Source organism: Giraffa tippelskirchi, chromosome 10 (genome assembly GCF_054371585.1).
Source record: "Giraffa tippelskirchi isolate mGirTip1 chromosome 10, T2T-mGirTip1v1.2.pri, whole genome shotgun sequence".
NCBI classification, from domain to species: domain Eukaryota; kingdom Metazoa; phylum Chordata; class Mammalia; order Artiodactyla; family Giraffidae; genus Giraffa; species Giraffa tippelskirchi.
The window spans coordinates 2,972,115-2,989,705 of record NC_137284.1 but is presented as its reverse complement, the minus strand read 5'-3'; the positions used below and the strand labels follow the sequence as shown (position 1 = coordinate 2,989,705).

At 56.7% G+C, this 17,591-nt stretch overlaps 1 protein-coding gene across 1 annotated transcript in view; it reads right to left on the bottom strand.

Annotated features, from left to right (window-relative positions):
• Positions 1-17,591, bottom strand: part of SHANK2 (SH3 and multiple ankyrin repeat domains 2) — a 562,195-nt gene that overhangs the window by 412,980 nt on the left and 131,624 nt on the right. Inside the window, exons 7-9 of the mRNA XM_081533759.1 lie at positions 14,604-14,755; positions 13,472-13,639; positions 643-759 (exon numbers count right to left, since the gene is read on the bottom strand). Coding sequence (XP_081389885.1) covers positions 643-759; positions 13,472-13,639; positions 14,604-14,755 — 437 coding nt within the window. The remainder of the gene's footprint in view (positions 1-642; positions 760-13,471; positions 13,640-14,603; positions 14,756-17,591) is intronic.

Here is a 17,591-nt window from a genome sequence, read left to right as displayed (position 1 = left end):
GATTCTCCAGGCAAGAATACTGGAGTGGGTTGCCATTTCCTTCTCCAGGGGATCTTCCCAACCCAGGGATGGAACCTGATTTTCTTAGGTCTCCTGCATTTGGCAGGTAGGTTCTTTACCACTAGCGCCACCTGGAAAGCTCGTACGATAGGGATAACCATCCTCAAAGAAGCTGGTGAGGACCTCTCTCCCAGCTAAGCACTGAGTCTCTATGCCACCCCAGAGTCCTACCTTGAAGCCCTAATACCCAGTGTGACTGTATCTGGAGATGGGTCTTTCGACGTGATTAAGTTAAAAGATGTTGTAAGGGTGGGGCCCTGATCTGATAGGGTTAGTGTCCTTGGCAGAAGACACAACAGAGGGCTGTTTCCGTCTCTGCACATGGGAGGACACAGCCAGAAGGGGCCAGGCAAACCCAAACCGGGAAGACAGCCTTCCCCTGGAACCACGCAGGGCAGCCCCTTGGTCTGGGACCTGCAGCCAGAACTGTGAGAAAAAAACATCTGCTGTTTACGCTGCCCTGTCTGTGGGGCTTCATTACAGCAGCTGGAGCTGGACACCCACGTGCAAAGCACTCCGCACTGCCCTGGCCCTGGCGTGCACAGTTAGGGAGGGCGTGGGGCGCGTGCCCGGCTCACTGACCTGGTTGTAGAGGGCGCAGATGTGCAGGGCGGTGTTCCCCGAGGCATTCTGAGCCCCCATGTCGGCCCCGTAGAAGAGGAGGTGCTCCAGGTGCTGCACGTGGCCGTACCTGCAGGCCTGAAACGAGAGTCCACGCCGTGAGCGGAGCCGCCCGGGACACACCTGGCTCCCTCAGAGCTGACAGTGCAGCCAGCACAGCTCACAGCCCACTCCTGCATCTGGACCCCCCACGGGAGACCCCAGGGTGGGGAGCAGGAGAGGGGCTAGTGACGGGACTAAGGATAGTGCTCAGCTGTTCAACAGAGGGGTGGGTCTGCGTAGGGGCCACCCATTCCTTTCATTTGGACCTGCAGGAGGGGAACCCCAAAGACACCAAGGCATGTCTTTGCCCCCTGGCCTCAGCGACCAGCCCCAGGAAATGCAGATCAGGACGCTCCCTGCCTGGCCTTGCTAATCCAAGCCCTCCGGACCCCAGGATGACCCACGAGAACAGCTGGGAGTGTGCGAGGACCTGCTGTGTCCTGGGCAGGGACCCCGCCCACCTGTCCAGTCCTCCTCCGGGCAGGGGCAGCCCCACTAAGACTTTAACATGAACCCACCCTTGAAGGGGTGGTGGTGGCAGGGGAGGTGGCCCCACAGCGTGATTTACCCTTTTCTGAGCCCTTTTAGGGGGTGATGTGGGATTTACGAGCCAACAAGATTCTGGGGTCAACCAGATCTGGCTTGGTTTTCCAGAACTTTCACTCTGAGCCTATGTCTTCACGTGCCAACAGAAACCCTACTCCTCGAGGGGTTTTCATGAGTCACATGAATACGGGGCCTGAAAAGATTGCCAGTGATGCTCAGGGACAGGCCAGCCCCCCACCCCTCACAGCAAGCAGGGAGACCTGGCATTGAGACCGGGCGGGGGCGCGGAGCTGTCATCCCGCTCCAGGGGGGTGTCCAGACTACACTGCCAGAGGCTGGGGGCGTCTGCTGACCCTGGGCAGCGGGTCATATCCGACGAACCCCACCCCATCCACCAGCACCGCCTGCACACGCAGTGGGGCACAGCGCTGAGGTGCTGAGACCCCGTCCCTGTGTCGGGGCGACAACGCGGACGGGGAGACCCGAGAGGCCAGGGAACGGGTCCTGACCCAGCACTGCGCACACGGAGGGCGGGGAGCGCCGGGCACAGAGCAGACAGCTGGCCCAGGCAGGGCGGGCAGCCACAGGGTGTCGGGGCCGGGCTGGCGCTCAGCTCGTTAGCCCTGCCTTTCTGATAACTGAGACTGACTGAGCGGAACCTCACCTCTGTGCGGTGCAAGAGAAGAGCGCTACACCTCGCCAATTAACAGCGGAGAGAGGACGGGAGGATATGGGGGCTAGTAATCGGATGAGCTTAAAAAAAAACCCCGAGAAACACCCACTGTCAATCCCGGTGCCACGTTTATAGTGCAGGTCACCATCAGAGAGAAGATTGCTTCTAGCTGCCTGCCCCACCTTCCCTTTTTGTGGCAACAGCGCCTGCCTCTTCCTCTGGGGCCCCGACCCCACTCCCAGAGGTCTGGGGGCCCGCCCCTCCCCACGCCTACAGCGCACCCAGAACTTTCTAGCTTCTGGCCACGGGCGTGGGTGGGGGATGCCCAAGTGACTCTCAGGAGCCGCGAAGACGGAGGCTGAAACATTTGTCAGAACGACGGAGAAAATGAAGTTCTCGCTTTCCTCCAGGAGGGTCGGCAAAAAAAGCCACAGAAGCTCAGAGCTGCCGGGGCCACCAACGCAGAGGAAGGGAGAAGTGAGAGCTGAAGGCAGGAGAGCGAAAACAAGACACACAGAGACAGACACACACAGAATAGAGACAAAGACAGAGTCACAGAGAGATGCACAGACACACGCACACACACACAGACACAGACACACACAGACACACAGACACACACAGACACACACACACACACAGACACACAGACACAGACACACACACACACACACACAGACACACACATACAGACACACAGACACAGACACACACACAGACAGACACACAGACACACACAGACACAGACACACAGACACACACAGACACACACACAGACACACACAGACACACACAGAATAGAGACAAAGACAGAGTCACAGAGAGACGCACAGACACAGACACAGACACACAGACACAGACACACAGACACACACACACACAGACACGCACACAGACACACAGACACACACAGACACACAGACACACACACAGACACACACACACAGACAGACACACAGACACAGACACACACAGACACACACACACAGACACACACACACACACAGACACACACACACAGACACACACAGACACACACACACAGACACACACACACAGACACACATAGACACAGACAGACACACACATACACAGGCACACAGACACACACAGACACACACACACAGACACACACACACAGACAGACACACACAGACACACAGACACACAGACACACACAGACACACACACACAGACACACACACACAGACAGACACACAGACACAGACACACAGACACACACACACAGACAGACACACACACACAGACACACATAGACACAGACAGACACACACACACACACAGACAGACACACACAGACACACAGACACACATAGACACACACAGACACACAGACACAGACACACAGACACTGCCAAGGTAATGCCCTGCGAACCCCTCTCAGCTAAAGCCGTGCCTGGGCTCTTCAGGACGCAAGCCTAGGCATAATTTTAATTTTCCCCTTATATCAGTTTGAGATTTTTGATCCTCAAATTGAAGAAGCCCTCGACAAACCACTCTCTCCAAAGGCCTTCCAGGAAGCAAGGCTGTGTTTGGCTTAACTATCCCATAGTCAGAAACAAAGAGAGCTGCATTGGCGTAAAAAAAACCTTCAGCAATCACTCCACACCCATCCTCCCCCTGCCCGCGGTTAATCTGAAACTGTGAGGTTTTATGTGACATCATGGGATCGTGTCTCGCTCTCCTCACCGAGGGTCACGACACGATCAACGCAAAGAGATAAAACAGCGCCGCCGACTCTGGGCAGACTGTCTGGGAAAGAACCCCCTTAAGGGCTTCCTTCCCACCCCTGTCTTTCTCAGAGCCCAGTGTCTGAAAACAAGCAAAATCAGAAAATTCAGACACGTGCTGAAACAACAACAACAAACTCCCATAATCGCTTTTCTAAAGGATCATCTTTGCTCATCTCTTCTCTTAAACCACTGGCTGTTACATGCCTCTGGCCACCTGATGCGAAGAGCTGACTCATTGGAAAAGACCCTGATGCTGGGAAAGATTGAAGGCAGGAGGAGAAGGGGACCACAGAGGGTGAGACGGCTGGATGGCATCACCGACTCGATGAACATGGGTTTGGGTGGACTCCGGGAGTTGGTGATGGACAGGGAGGCCTGGCGTGCTGCAGTCCACAGGGTCACAGAGAGTCTGACACGACTGAGCGACTGAACTGACTGAACTGTTATGTGACAGAAGCCATGTCTGCTGAAGAAGCGGCCTGGCGCGCGGGAAAGGGAGGAGGGAATCTGGGCGAGGTGGTGGCCAGAGGGGTGAGCAGGCCGGCTGCAGTCAGTGTGGGCTGGGGGCGAGAGACAGGTAGATAAGCAAGGGAAAAGGGGAGCAGGTTTCCCAGTGTCAAAGAAGGGAGTCAGTGATGCAGGGCGGGAGAAAACGAGAGGGAACTCTGCGGCACTGGACCGGAAAAGGAGGTACTTCTGTATGAGCTTCTGGTTTTCAGTAGAAAAGCAAAGAGTAACTGTGTAGGCACAGCTGGACGTATGTGGACATACGCCCCTAACTCTGACCTAGCACCCGCGCACCTGAGTTTCTGGCTTCGGCAAAAGATTGGATGAGGGTGGTGGTAACCTATACGGGGAAAATGAGAACGAAGATCGGGAGAAACGATAAATCAAAATTCCTATTTTGACCAAAACAGGTTATCCCATGTTTATGAGACTCCTGTGTGGCCACGGAAGTATTTGCAGGTTCCAGTCTGGAGTTTCAAGGAGAGTCAGAGTTGAGTCAAGTTATGGAGTCTGTTGGCAGCTATGGACTGAAATCGTGTGAAATTGTCACTTTTAGTCAAAAATGGCTGAATGATGGTGGTTTCGCTGGTTCAGTCTAAGACATGATATTTAAACCTGCAGGTCTGAATGCAGTCGCTTAGGAAGAGCATTTACAGGGGGGAGAACGGGGGCAGAGCCTTGGGCAGCCACCACTTAGAGGTAAAGCAGAAGAGCAGGAGCTTTCCTGGTGGCTCAGCTGTAAAGAATCCGCCTGCCAACGCGGGAGACATGGGTTCAGTCCCCAGGTTGAGAAGATGCCCTGGAGAAGGAAACGGCAACCCACGCCAGTATTCTTGCCTGGGAAATGCCATGGACAGAGGAGGCTGCTGGGCTACAGTCCACGGGGTCGCAAAGAGTCAGACACGGCTGAGAGACTAAACGACAACTCTCTCCAATAGGGCTTGGAGTCAGTAACAGCCCGGGAGCAGCGAGCGCACTTAACACCCAGATCTTGGGTTCTAAACACCTCTCGGTCCTCAAAAGAACCAAGACTCCTGACAGAGATGGCTGATTCCAGGGCTGAGGCAGGAAAAAACAAGATGAGCTTGGAATCCCTTGCTGAGCCAGAAGGAAAAAGGATGACAATGTGTCCACAGGACACAGAGGCCATCCTGAAGGGGCTCCCTGGACCTGAAGTGGGATAACGTTAACCTCCTGAATAAACAGAAATCCTTGAAACCACATTACTCTAAATAAGTGAATAAATAAACAGGAAGAGAAAGCTCCTTCTGATAACAGAAAGCCAACTAATTAGTGTGAGAAGCAAGGATGGGAGTAGGAAAATCTCCATTTAGCAGTTAATTACTTAATTCAGGCAAGAAATACCAGTGCATGCTAAAACTAGCAGGTGAGAGGGGGATGGGAAAAGGGGCCTTCTCAAATACCCCCTAACTGCAAAGGGAAGAGACAACTGCGGTGGAGAACTTGGCAGATTCCAGGTGAACAGGGGGTCAGAGTCAATATCACCAGTGACGGCAAATGGTCACCACCTGCCCCGATTGGCCGCCAGAAACACACGCCCCCTCCATATATTCCTGCAAAAATGCCCCTCGGTACACCGCATTACCAGGAAACACTGAGCAAATCCACAGCAGGCGACAGTCTCCACACGACCACCCTGTAACCTTCAGAAGAGGCCGCTGAGAGAACCAAGGGAAGACAGGTGAACTCTGCCAGAGAGAAGGGTTCCTGCAGGGTCCCAGACTGGATCTTTTCACTGTGTGTGCCAAGTCATTTCCGTCCTGTCTGACTCTTTATGACCCTGTGGACTGTAGCCCTCCAGGCTCCTCTGTCCATCGGATCCTCCAGGCAAGAATACTGGAGTGGGTTGCCATGCCCTCCTCCAGGGGATATTCCCTAACCCAGGGATCAACCCGCATCTCTTACGTCTCCTGCATCGGCAAGCATGTTCTTTACCACGAGCACCATCTGGGAAGCCCCACATCCTTTTACTATATTGGTCATTACTGGGACAATGGAAAAACTCAAACGTGGTCTCTTGAGTACACAGGATTCTCTGTAATTTGCTTCTGCAAGTCCTCTTTAAGTTTGAAATTAAAATATTCACTCAGTTTTACAAAAAGAGAAATTAGTACTTGACAAAAAGACCTCAAAGCTTATTAAAAATGTGTCTTCCCCCAAGATAAGTTGCACTAACCCTTTGTCCTTTATTTGAAAAGCGTGTTGTGCTTTCTGGCCCTTGGGACACAGATTTAAAGGATCGACAGAGGTCAGAAAGTAACTAGAATGTAAAACAGCACCCCCTACACTCATGTAGCTTAACCATTTTCTAATGAGACGCTTTCTGGAAAATGCATGTGACTGGGGCTCCATCCCACGACCACTTTCTGCAAACCTCCTGGGCAGGTGCATGTGGAGGAGACTCCCCACAGAATCTGGGACCTGGATTCCCTCACCTATGCGGAGCGTCCCCCTCCCCCCATCACCAGCCAAACACATGATACGCGTAAATGAGGGGAAAAGACTGCTCCTTCCTCCAGGCACTGCACTGCCACCTGCTGGACACCCGCCGTGATGCAGCTACAAGCCTAAATTTACAGCACGCGGAACAGCGCCCCCTGGGGTTGTGCAGTGCAGCTGGAGCAATGCAGAGTTCACTGCATTGCAAACGCTTCTGCTTGGTTCTGTGCCACAAGCAAAATTATCTAAGTCCACACCACACTTAGGCATTTCTCCTACAGCATGTGCTTTATAAGACAAGCTGGAGATACGACAGCAGAACACTCATCATGCAGCACCCGCACAGACAGACCCAGACCACACCCTGCTGTGAGTGCCGCAAGGGAACCTCCAGGGGGCCTGTCCCATCACTGTGGGGTCAGGGGGAGCTCCAAGGACGTGGGAGCCCAGGTCTGAGGGGAGCAGGCGTTAGCCCAGTGAGGCAGAGGCACAGGATGGAGCAGTGGCCCTAACCTGTAATTTCCTTAAGGCTAAAGCTTCTCATTGGAAAATGATAAATAATAAACACAACCAGTAACAAATTAAGACCAAAAGGTAAACATCCTTAAGAAAATTGTTGCAGGGAATCAAATGAGATCTGTATGAAGGCCTGTGAGCAAATGGATTAGGTGCTGTCAAGTATCATTCCTGAGAGACAGAACCAGACAGGGCCAGAGGAGACGGTGAGGATGAGTTTGGGGGCGTGGCCAGATAATGATGATGATGATGTGGGCGTGGCCAGATAATGATGGTGATGGGGCGTGGCCAGGTGATAACGATGTGATGATGAGGGCATGGCCAGATGATGGTAATGGGCGCGGGGGCAGATGATAGTGATGGTGATGGGGGTGTGGCCAGATAAAGATGGTGATGATGGGGGCGTGGCCAGATGATGATAATGACAGTGACGACGACGGGGGCGTGGCCAGCACTTACTGAGCACTTACCAGACGCCAGGCTCTAGAGGAAGTGTGTCATTTCACTGTCTCAAGAGCTCTATGAATTGTTACTGAGCCAACTTTAGAGATTTAGTAAAGTTCAGAGAGGCTAAACCACTTGCTCAGGTGGCCCAGGCCATGCTGAGGGGCGTCTGCAATCCCAGCCCAGAATAAACTATACTGCAGCTCAAGGAAGAAATCTCACATCTCCCAAACAGAATCAGACAGAATCAGGGAAGGAGGAAGAGAGCGAGATGCCCCACGTGGGCCAGTCCTGTGGGCACAACTGCTCACGAAGGTGTGTGGGAACACAAGACTCCTCCGCCAAGCAGCTGTCCCCTCACTGGGCCCTCAGCCTCACCAATGACGCAGCCTCGAGTCCTGAGATGCACAACCCCCCATCACTCAAGTCAGAGCGGGATGACTAGAGCTGCACTGTGGACGTGAAAGTGTTAACACTTAGCAACTAAAACTGCGCTGAAAGTTGGGCTTCCCTGGTGGTCAGATGGCAAGGAATCTACTTGCAATGCAGGAGACCCAGGTTCGATCCCTGGGTAAGGAAGATCCCTTGGATAGGGAATGGCAACCCACTCCAGTATTCTTGCCTGTAGAATCCCATGGACAGAAGAGCCTGGTGGGCTACAGTCCATACAGTTGCAAACAGTCGGACACAACTGAGCAACTAACACAAAACTGCACTGAAGCCCCCTAATCCGACCCACCAATTGCATAGGCGGTGGGAATATATTTGGGTGGTTTTTACTTCTTTATGATTCTTCATATTTTCAAAAAATTCCACGTTGAGCAACAACTTCTTCAGTAATGAAAAAAAAAATTAGACTAAGGTGAACACAAGCTTAAAGAAGGTTTGCAGACATGTCAAAAACGTGTGCTCTTCCAAAGTCAGCCTGCAGGGGAGCGTGTGTTCCCAGTTGCGAGGCCTGGGGGCTGGATCTGAAGGCCTCACTTTGCAGGTAAACGTCAGCCTCTGGCCACCCACGGGCAACCGAGCCGCCGGTAATACCTGGGAGCAGGCGGAAAGGAGCTGTCAGGTGCCATGCAGAGGGGGCTGACGCAGACCCCAGAACTCCGTGGTGCTTCTCCAAGAATCTGGGCGATGGAAACACGCCTGCCCTCGACTTCCTTCTGCCACCAGGGTGCTGTTGCTGGAGAGGTGGCTTTGTCCGGGAGCCCTGGAGGCCGGACACAGCACCAGGCTCCCAGCACGAGGTGCGCTGGGAACCTCGGGCAGGTCACTCACCCTCTCAGAGCCCAGCAGGTGTCTGCCAGGGTTGTGGGAGGGGTGTGAAGCGATGGGGATGACAGCGTTCGCTGGGGGAACGGGGCCCTCCCCGACAGAGGATGATAATCGGGGAGGAAGGGCCGCACTACGCTTAGTTCCTTGCTCAAGCCCCCTGCACGACCCCTGCTGAAGGTCACGGCTCCGTGGACGGCCAGCAGCTCCAATTAAGCAGGTGCTTCTGCAGGACTCACGTGGAAAAGAAAGCCGCCACCAGAGTGTGGTGTAAGAACCCTGATGGGTGACGCGGGAGCAGGACAGGACAGCCAGGGTTAATGCCTCCACCTTCCAAATGCACTGCTGGGGCAGGGCTGCAAACCCGAGGCTGGGTGGCCTCTGGTGCCAGATGCTCGGAATCCACGCAGGGGGTCTCAGGGGCCACAAGCATGGGAGTCAGAACCACACAAAGTGAACCCCCACCCCCCAACATACACAGTCACTCTCCCTCCAGCGGGGGCAGCCGTCCCAGGAGACAAGCAAGCTGGCCACGACCATCCCCTGTGTCTGATGAAGGTGTCGGGCTCAGGGTGAGGCCGCCCCAGCCAGGGATGGGGGTGGATCGCCTGCCTGGATGAGGCGGGAGGGGAGAGGGAGGCGGGAGGCAGAGCCAGCCTGCTGAGCGAGGGGCAGCCGATCAGAGCTGAGCGCACTCTGCGGTCTGGGGTTCTATGTGTTTGATGCTCTGGCATTGGGGGTCTTGCGGGCACTGGAGGAGCTGCCCTGCCAGGGAGAGCTGATCCCCAGAAATGGACAAGGAAGCAACCAGGAGCACAAATACACAGCCCCCATGCAGAGTCCTCACTGCCCCTCCTCCACGGGGCTCTCACCCTGCCTTAACCACCCCGGGAGGGTCCCAGACAGCCGGGGCAGCCCCTGCGCCCCAGGGCTGCTGGGGTCCCTCAGCCTGCTTGCCCGGCCTCACCCATTCCTTCCCTTGAAAACCACAGTAAAGGCTGTCCACAGGCCCCCTCTGCCCTCCCTGCGTGGTATGCCTGGCGGGCTGTGTCCCTCCTCTAAGGTCTGTGAGTGACAACCATCCTTCACGGGCAGCCATGTCCCGAAGGGGCAGCCTCACCAGACCTGAACAGGAGAAAAATCTACACTTTCATGGGGGTGGGGGTGCGGCTTGAGGAGCAGAGGCCCAGCACATGGACACAGAGGGTCCCTGGGGAGTCTTCCAAAACGCGCCGGTAAAACTCCATCTGTGCCAGGGAAGGCCTGAGGTCTGTCCAGCACCCAGGGCCCGGCCCTGCCACCCCAGGGACACAGACTCTGCCCCAGTGTCGTGACCGTGCGGGGCAAATGCGCTCCCCCTGCATCCCTCGCTAATCCCGCACTTAAGGATGTCATATTCTGAATTCACATTTATGGAGTTCAAAAAGAAAACTGCAAAACAACCAAAATAATGACGTCTAAAGGGTGGGTAAATCCAGGGAGAAAAAGCACGCGGGTGTTTTCCAGAAGGACAGTTTGATTTCCAGGTCATATGTGCCTTTGGCCCCATCACGTCCTGGGGCGGCTCAGGCGACAAAGGAAACCTGTTCTGCAGACGCTCCTCTCTGTGACGGGCAGACTGCTCTCGGACGCATCACTGACAGGAGCATCAGGTGTGGGGCTGACCCCGCCCAGCTCCTCCTTTGGATGGGCCAGGGGGCCAGGCCTGGGGGGCACCCCACTTGACCCTGACTCCTAGGACTCACAGCTCAGCCCGATGCCCTGGGCCAGCGGCTCTTCTGAGACCCTGAGGATCACGAGGAGGACAGGGTGCTCTGTCCTCAGGTGACCATGCCTCATGACCCGGCCTTGCACCTCCTCCTTCCTCGCAGGTCACCCCGGAGTGGAATGGTCCCCAGGGCTGCCCCCACCAACAGGGCTGGGGCCCCCTTGGTAGCTGCTGGCAGAGCCTGAAACTGTCCCCTTTCACATCATCAGCAAAGTCCACGTGCGATGATGACAGGCTTGGTCTTTTAATGGTCAGCAGGAAGCTGAGAGGGCTTCCCCAGTGGGGCAGTGGTAAAGAATCCACCTGCCGATGCAGAAGATCCAGGAGACGCAGGTTCGATCCCTGGGTCGGGAAGATCCCCTAGAGAAGGACATGGCCACCCCTTCCAGTGTTCCTGCCTGGAAAACGCGATGGACAGAGGAGCCTGGCGGGCTACAGTCCACGGGGGTCACAGAGTCGGACATGACTGAGCACACACACACGAAGCTGAGGGCCGAGGGCGGCTATGAGCCGAGACGAGCAGACAGACAGAGCACCGCCCGAGCCTGGGGGACCACTGGCCTGTCCCAGCCCGGTCACGGCGGGAATCCTCCCAGGCAGATGCGGAGCACGGCCGGGCAGACGTGTGTGTGTGAGTGGGCACGTGGGGGTCTGTGATCGTTGTTCACGTCTATTTGTCTCACCGGTCCCGCCACATGGACATAAAACCCACAGGATGGGGTGTCACTATTCACCGCTGGGCTCAGTGTCCTGGACACTAGCAGGCCTGGCAGGTACGACACAGTAGGTGACACCCATGCCAGCGGGGGGCTCTGCGGTGTGGCTGCAAAGCCAGGGCCCTGGGCTCAGGGGCTCACGGTGGCTGCCTGGCACCCGAATGCCACGGCCCGGGAGTGGTTACGGAAAACTGCGATTCCGTGACAGTCAAGGTCTAGGCCTCAGGCCCGTCGGGGTCTCCAGCAGCTGTCTGCTTCGCTGAGTTAAAGGAGGCAGATCCCCGAGCACGATCCTCTCCTGGAGGGCCAGGCGTCCCATCGGCAAGACCCCCAGCCAAGGCGTCCGGAGCCTCCGCCCGCCCCTCAGCTCCACCAGCTACCCCCTCAGCCTCCCAGGCCCCTCGCAGCCTCACCCCCCGAAACGGACCCTCTGGCCGCCGAGAGACACATGTGCCTCCTCCAGGGGCGAGTGGTTCACACGACAGGACCCACGGTGCCCCTGAGAACGCAGTGTTTTCACAGGACGAACCCAAATCCAAAGGAAGGCAGCGGCTCAGCAGGTGGTGTCTGCAGAGGACGCGGTCACCTTTCCCTCCCTGCCGCCTGTTCCCACCTCCTGGGGGATGTGACCCCGGATGTCCCTGAGGCCCTCAGCGGGACGCTCACATCCTTACCCCTCCTCTTCCAGGCCCGTGGAGCCTCCAGCACATGGGTGCCTGAGGGCAGCCCACCCCACCTGCCCAGGCCCGCTGTGCCCACTGAGAGGTCTAGTGCCAGGACTACAGCCTCCAGCCTGAAAGCCAGGTGCCAAGTGACAACACTGCCAGGGGAGGGGTGACTCCTCCCCGAACCTTCCACGGTGAAGCCCTGGAGACCCGAAGCCGGTCACTGGCGAGGCCCATGCTGGTGCCCGCCCCCTCTTCCCTCACGTCCCCTGAGCAGCTCAGCCCCCCTCCCGCCCCCACCCAGAACAATGCCATCCACAGCCCAGCGGCACGGAGGACAATAGTGGCCCTCGGCTCCTACGGACTCTGCAAACACAGCAATGCGGGCTTCGGGGTTGTGCATAGCCTTGCTGGGGGAGCTGGGGGCCCAGGTCATGACATTCCCTGCAGAAGCAACTGCTTCAGCCAAGAGGGCAAAGAAGGAAGGCGGGACCTTTCTGGAAAACACTGGGTCTTGCCAGCGTTCCATCCTTTCTACTGCCTGAGGGTGTGGGAGGCCCTGCTGAGCCCACTTCACAGATGAGCAAACGGAGGCCTGGTGAGCAGGGTCGCAGAGGCCTGCCACCCCCACTCGCACCACAGGGGGGAACCGGGTGCTCCTCCAGACTACATGGACGCGCCAGAACTGAATGCTAGGCGCGCCAGGCTGGGGCGAACCCACCTCCACACCTCCGCACCCCTCCGACCGCAGTGGGTGGGGTGCATCAACCTGCTGAGATGGGCAAGTGTGTAAGGCAAGGGTGTCGAAGGGAAAGACAGGTAGCCTGAGAAGCAGTGAAAGTCACTGCAATGAAAAGGCTGAGCGTGAGACCATCAGAACCTCCTCCCTGACCTCCTGGCCGGATATCCCTGCCCCTCTCTCCCAAACTCCCTCCATCCGCAGGGAGGCCCTCACGGCCATCCCTGCGCCACGGGGCTCTCTGATTGGCTGGCTCTGGAGGAACTCAGCCAATGGGAGGGCGGGAGGATGGAGCAGCCGGTACCTCTTCAGGGCATCCTCCGTGACTCTGCCCAGCTCTGGGTACCCTCCTCTGCAGGCTCTGCCCGCCTCCCCAAACAGTCTCCTCTCCGTGACCTCCGTCCGCTAAAGAAGCTTCATCGGAGCCACCAGGTGGATTCCGTTTCCGCCACGACCGCAGCCGACACTCCCCCAGCCCCGCTGCTGCAGAGGGGGGCGGGTCTCGGAAACTCGCGCCTCTGGTTGCAAGGACATCGAGCCCTGCGCCGGGTGATCCGCACTCAGAAAGCCCCTGGCCCCAGGCTCTATAGGGTGCCCGGAGCACCCATGGCTCCTACGGGGGGGCGCCTGCCCGGCACCCCAGCCCCGCCCCCCAGGCTGGCAGGTGAGGGAGGGCAGCCGCGCCCACCTGGTGGATCTCGTGCCAGCCGTTCTCGTCCTTGCAGCTCACGGCCGCGTGCTCGTGGAGCAGCAGCTCACAGCAGCAGGGGTCGCCCCCGACCACCGCCGTGTGATACAGTGGGGTCAGGCCGCAGCTGTCCTTGTAATCCGGGGACGCGCCAAGCTCCAAGAGGGTCTGAAAAAAAGCACACCAAACATGGTCACTGGTCTCACGGCCCCTTCTGCAGGAGTGAATCCATCAAGAAGGAAGAGGAGCGTCACGCTCCCTGCTCCCAGGCCAAGGTGACCATTAGCCCAGGGTTCCTGTACTTTTCCTGGCCTCCTGGAACTGAAATAGCCACCTGGTGTCAGGCATGCACACACGCTTACACACCCGGGGGATGGAGGCGTTCCGCACAGGTGACCCCCGAGCACTACCTGCTGCCCGGCTGACCCCCATGGACCAGTGGAGAGTAACGGGGGAGATGACATTTGAGATGACATTTGCAGGAAAGAGTTGTACTGTTGAACCTAAAAGTACAGTGTAAACCATCTCTGTGCGCGTCCTGCAGGAGGCAAAACAAGCCAGAGTCGTCACAAACACTTGGTTTTCAAGGAAGCCAGCTGAACAAGGGCAGCTGCTATGAAGTTAAGAAATCTGCTTTATAGAAGAGCACCATCTGGGGGTCCTCCGCCCACAGCAGTGGGTCCCCTCCCCTCCTCGCCCTGACAGAGAGAGGACCAGGCGCCTGAGACCCACTGCCCCGTGCTCCACAGCACGCCACAGAGCCTGGGCTGGTAGAGCGTGTTTGAATAACAGCGTGGGGAGTGAGATGGGGCTGAGGCCCACCCCCTGCCCCCCAGCATCGGCTCCCAGTGTTCAGGAAAGTGGCGGCAGCAGCGAGGCTGGCTCAGCAGCCTCAGGACGGGTTTGCAGCCCCCTTTCTATGGAGGGAGGTGGGTTTGAGCTGAAAATGTGAGCCCTTCAGCTGAAATAGAAGGGAAAGATGACTTTGTGTGATCAGCTTGCACTTCCAAGCTCCAGTGAGAACCCGACTTTGGGGTCACCCTGGGGTGGCTGTTGTGGGGCAGGAAGGGGACAGGGCAGACACAGGGGGTCAGACGAGGGGCATCCCCGTGTGAGATGGGCCCTGTGTTACCTTCAGGGCCAGCAGGTTCCTGGTGCGGGCGGCTTTGTGCAGGGCTGTCATCCCATCCTTGGCACGGAAGTCCAGGTGGGCCCCGCCATTCCGGAGGGCCTTGATCACCTCCGTGGGGTCGTCCAGCTGAGCGGCCAAGGTCAGGGGAGTCTCTAGGGGCCCAAACACACGCGCGTTAGAACCAGCGAAGTCAGATCATCCCCACGGCCAAGTTCAAATGTCCCAAAGAGCTTGACAAACTGACACCCCCAGAGTAACAGGGCCCCAACCCACCTGCCGACCCCAACTGTCCACGCAGTTCCAGCCTGGCTCTGGCAACCCTAGAGACAACGGCGGTGACTCTCGGGGTCATGTGCAAACCACAACGGGGGCAGAGGCAACATTTAACCTCATCCCCTCGTTGCCCCTGAGTCCGAGAAGCGGCCTCTGCTGCCTCTGCCCTCGGCACAGAGAATCCCGCAGCCCCAGCCACCACTGCCCTATAGGAGTCTTCAGTCAGGGCTGCAGGTAAAGATGCAAAGGAAGGGACTTCCCTGGTGGTCCAGTGGTTAAGACTCCACGCTTCTACTGCAGGGGACAGTTTAATCATTGGTCGGGGAACTAAGATCCCACATGAGGCAGGGTGCAGCCAAAAAGTAAAAAATAAATAAAAACAAAATTAAAACACTGGAAAGGCAGACGCCCGCCTTTCTCATGTCAATTTCACGACATCTACGGGCACCTTGGGAGATGCCAGGAGTTGAGCTGAAGGGAAACAAACATGAGTAAGAAACAGGCTCGTGCCCTCCAGGGGTCTCCACTGGGCCAGCACAGAGACCCCGACCATCATCATGATGGGAGGGGACCAATGCAAACAAGGACCAATCTACAAAGCCAGGGACAGAGGCTGGAGACCACCTATGTGGGGACAAGGGTCAGGAAGGGGCCCCACGCTGGGCAGGTGGGCAGGGGGCTGTGGCTGAGGACGAGTCTCTGTCATCAGACAGCTCTGCTCAGTGTCCCTCGAGCTCCCGCCATCACCCCTGTCGAGCAGACTTCATGACTCTGATGTGGCTAATTTGAGAGGCTCTTAACTCACAGTAAAGGGCAAAGAGTAATACGACAACACAGGTTCCCCCGAAACACCAGCAGTTAATAATGAGTCGTTCTAGCCCCGAGCAGGTTTGGAGAGTAAGAGAAGTGGGTTATCTCCCAGGGGCAGAATTCCCTTCGGACCACCTGTCACCGTCACAGCACCCTGCACCCTGAGAAAAGGCAACTTCTTCATCACAGATTCAGATTGACCACTCCCTTCTATTTGTAATTTCGACATTTATCTATCCGCAAATGGGCTTTGTTTGGGGGGCTTTTAAAATGCACTGCTGGAATCCTTCTGTGCCTTGATTTTTCGTGGTGAGACCCATGGGTTTAACCTGCTCCTTATAACTTGTCTGCAGCAAGCAGATACACCCCAGAGTGTGTGAACACACAGCCTATGTGTTCTCTTCCAAGGGAAATGGTATGATACTCACAAATGCCACAGACACATGCCTGCTGTAAATCTACCAGAGGCACCCTCTCACGCAGAGATATTAAAACAAAGGAGTTTTCTGGACCGTGGTGACACTGGGGACATTCCCTACACATAAAACATCAGCAAGGCAAGAAAATCAGGACTTGGAGAGGGTGTTTGGGAATCCAGATTGGCTGGGCTCATGGGCAGTGGTGTGGACACAGGGCGGACAGGCAGAGAGAAACGGACTCAGAGAGAGACCCCCGCCTGCCAGAGACGGGAGAGGGAGGGCCAGGCCCTCGCTGCCTCGCCCCAGCCACGCCCGAGGGTCTGCCTCCCTGGCAAAGGGTGAGGGGTGACCTGGGAAGGGCGTAAGGATGGGGTCGTCAGGAGCCACCAGCAACCACCCTCCAAAGTCAAGTCTCTTACAGCAGCTCCTGGTGTGTGATGTCAGCGCACATCCGTGCTGACGGCGCCCAGGGCAAGGTCAACCTTCCAAATGATTCGGGGTTTTTTTCTTATTTGACGGTCTGCACTTGGCCAATGCCAAAGCCAGGCAGTCCAAAGGAGAAATTTTTGTTTATGCGGCACTGTTTTCATAGCTGACAACCTCAATGTCACTTTACACTGAGAACACTGTCTAAGAGGGAGGTGCTGGTAAATGGTGACATTCCAAATTACAGAGCCCTCTGGCCCGGCTGCCCACTGAGGGCCAGCCCTGGGCACACAAGCAGGTGGAAAGGAACAGCCACCCCGTCGGGGGCTGCGTGTCTCCTGCACAAGATGGGACCTCAGCCCTTGGACGCCACTCAGGGACACTGAGCAACACGTGGCCGTGTCATGAGAATTTCAGAGGCCCTCGTCGACTGACACTGCAGACTTGGGACGCTCAGACCCAGCGAGGACCCAACCTGACGAGGTCAGGAGAGCCCCCAGTTTAGACTCCCGTTCCAGAAGGGGGCGTCCAGTGAGACCCCACGTGGGCAGATGGGAGCACCAAGTAGATGCTCGTCAACCAGCTCACTCGTGCGGCCCTTACAGGACTGCACCGTCTATAACTGTGTATCGTGATCCCGCCTCCAGCACGCTTGGGAACGGCAATCAACTGGCACCCTAGTTCTTTGAAAATATTTCTGCTTTGGCTTTTGAAATTTTCTAAGTTTTAAAAAATGCACCGGAACCTCCATGAATATAACCTCACAGGGGACCAGTCTCTCTCATCTTTGGAGGTGACTTTGAAGACAGCATCTCCTCTAAACCTACAAACTGCCTGATGGAATTCTGGCTCCAGGAATGACCGGGACGTGCTTTGAAAGGCAGGTTCTCGGCCGTGAGCATGGGAGGCGCCTACAAGCCCAGGAGGAGGATACCAACTACAGGGCTTCCGGTCTGTCTGGATGTTGGGTGAGGCCTAGCGGCCGGAAGGCAGGTGGCAGGATGCTGTGCAGGCACGGGACAGCTGCCAACCCCTGCAGCTGGGAGTGTGCGCCAGCCCC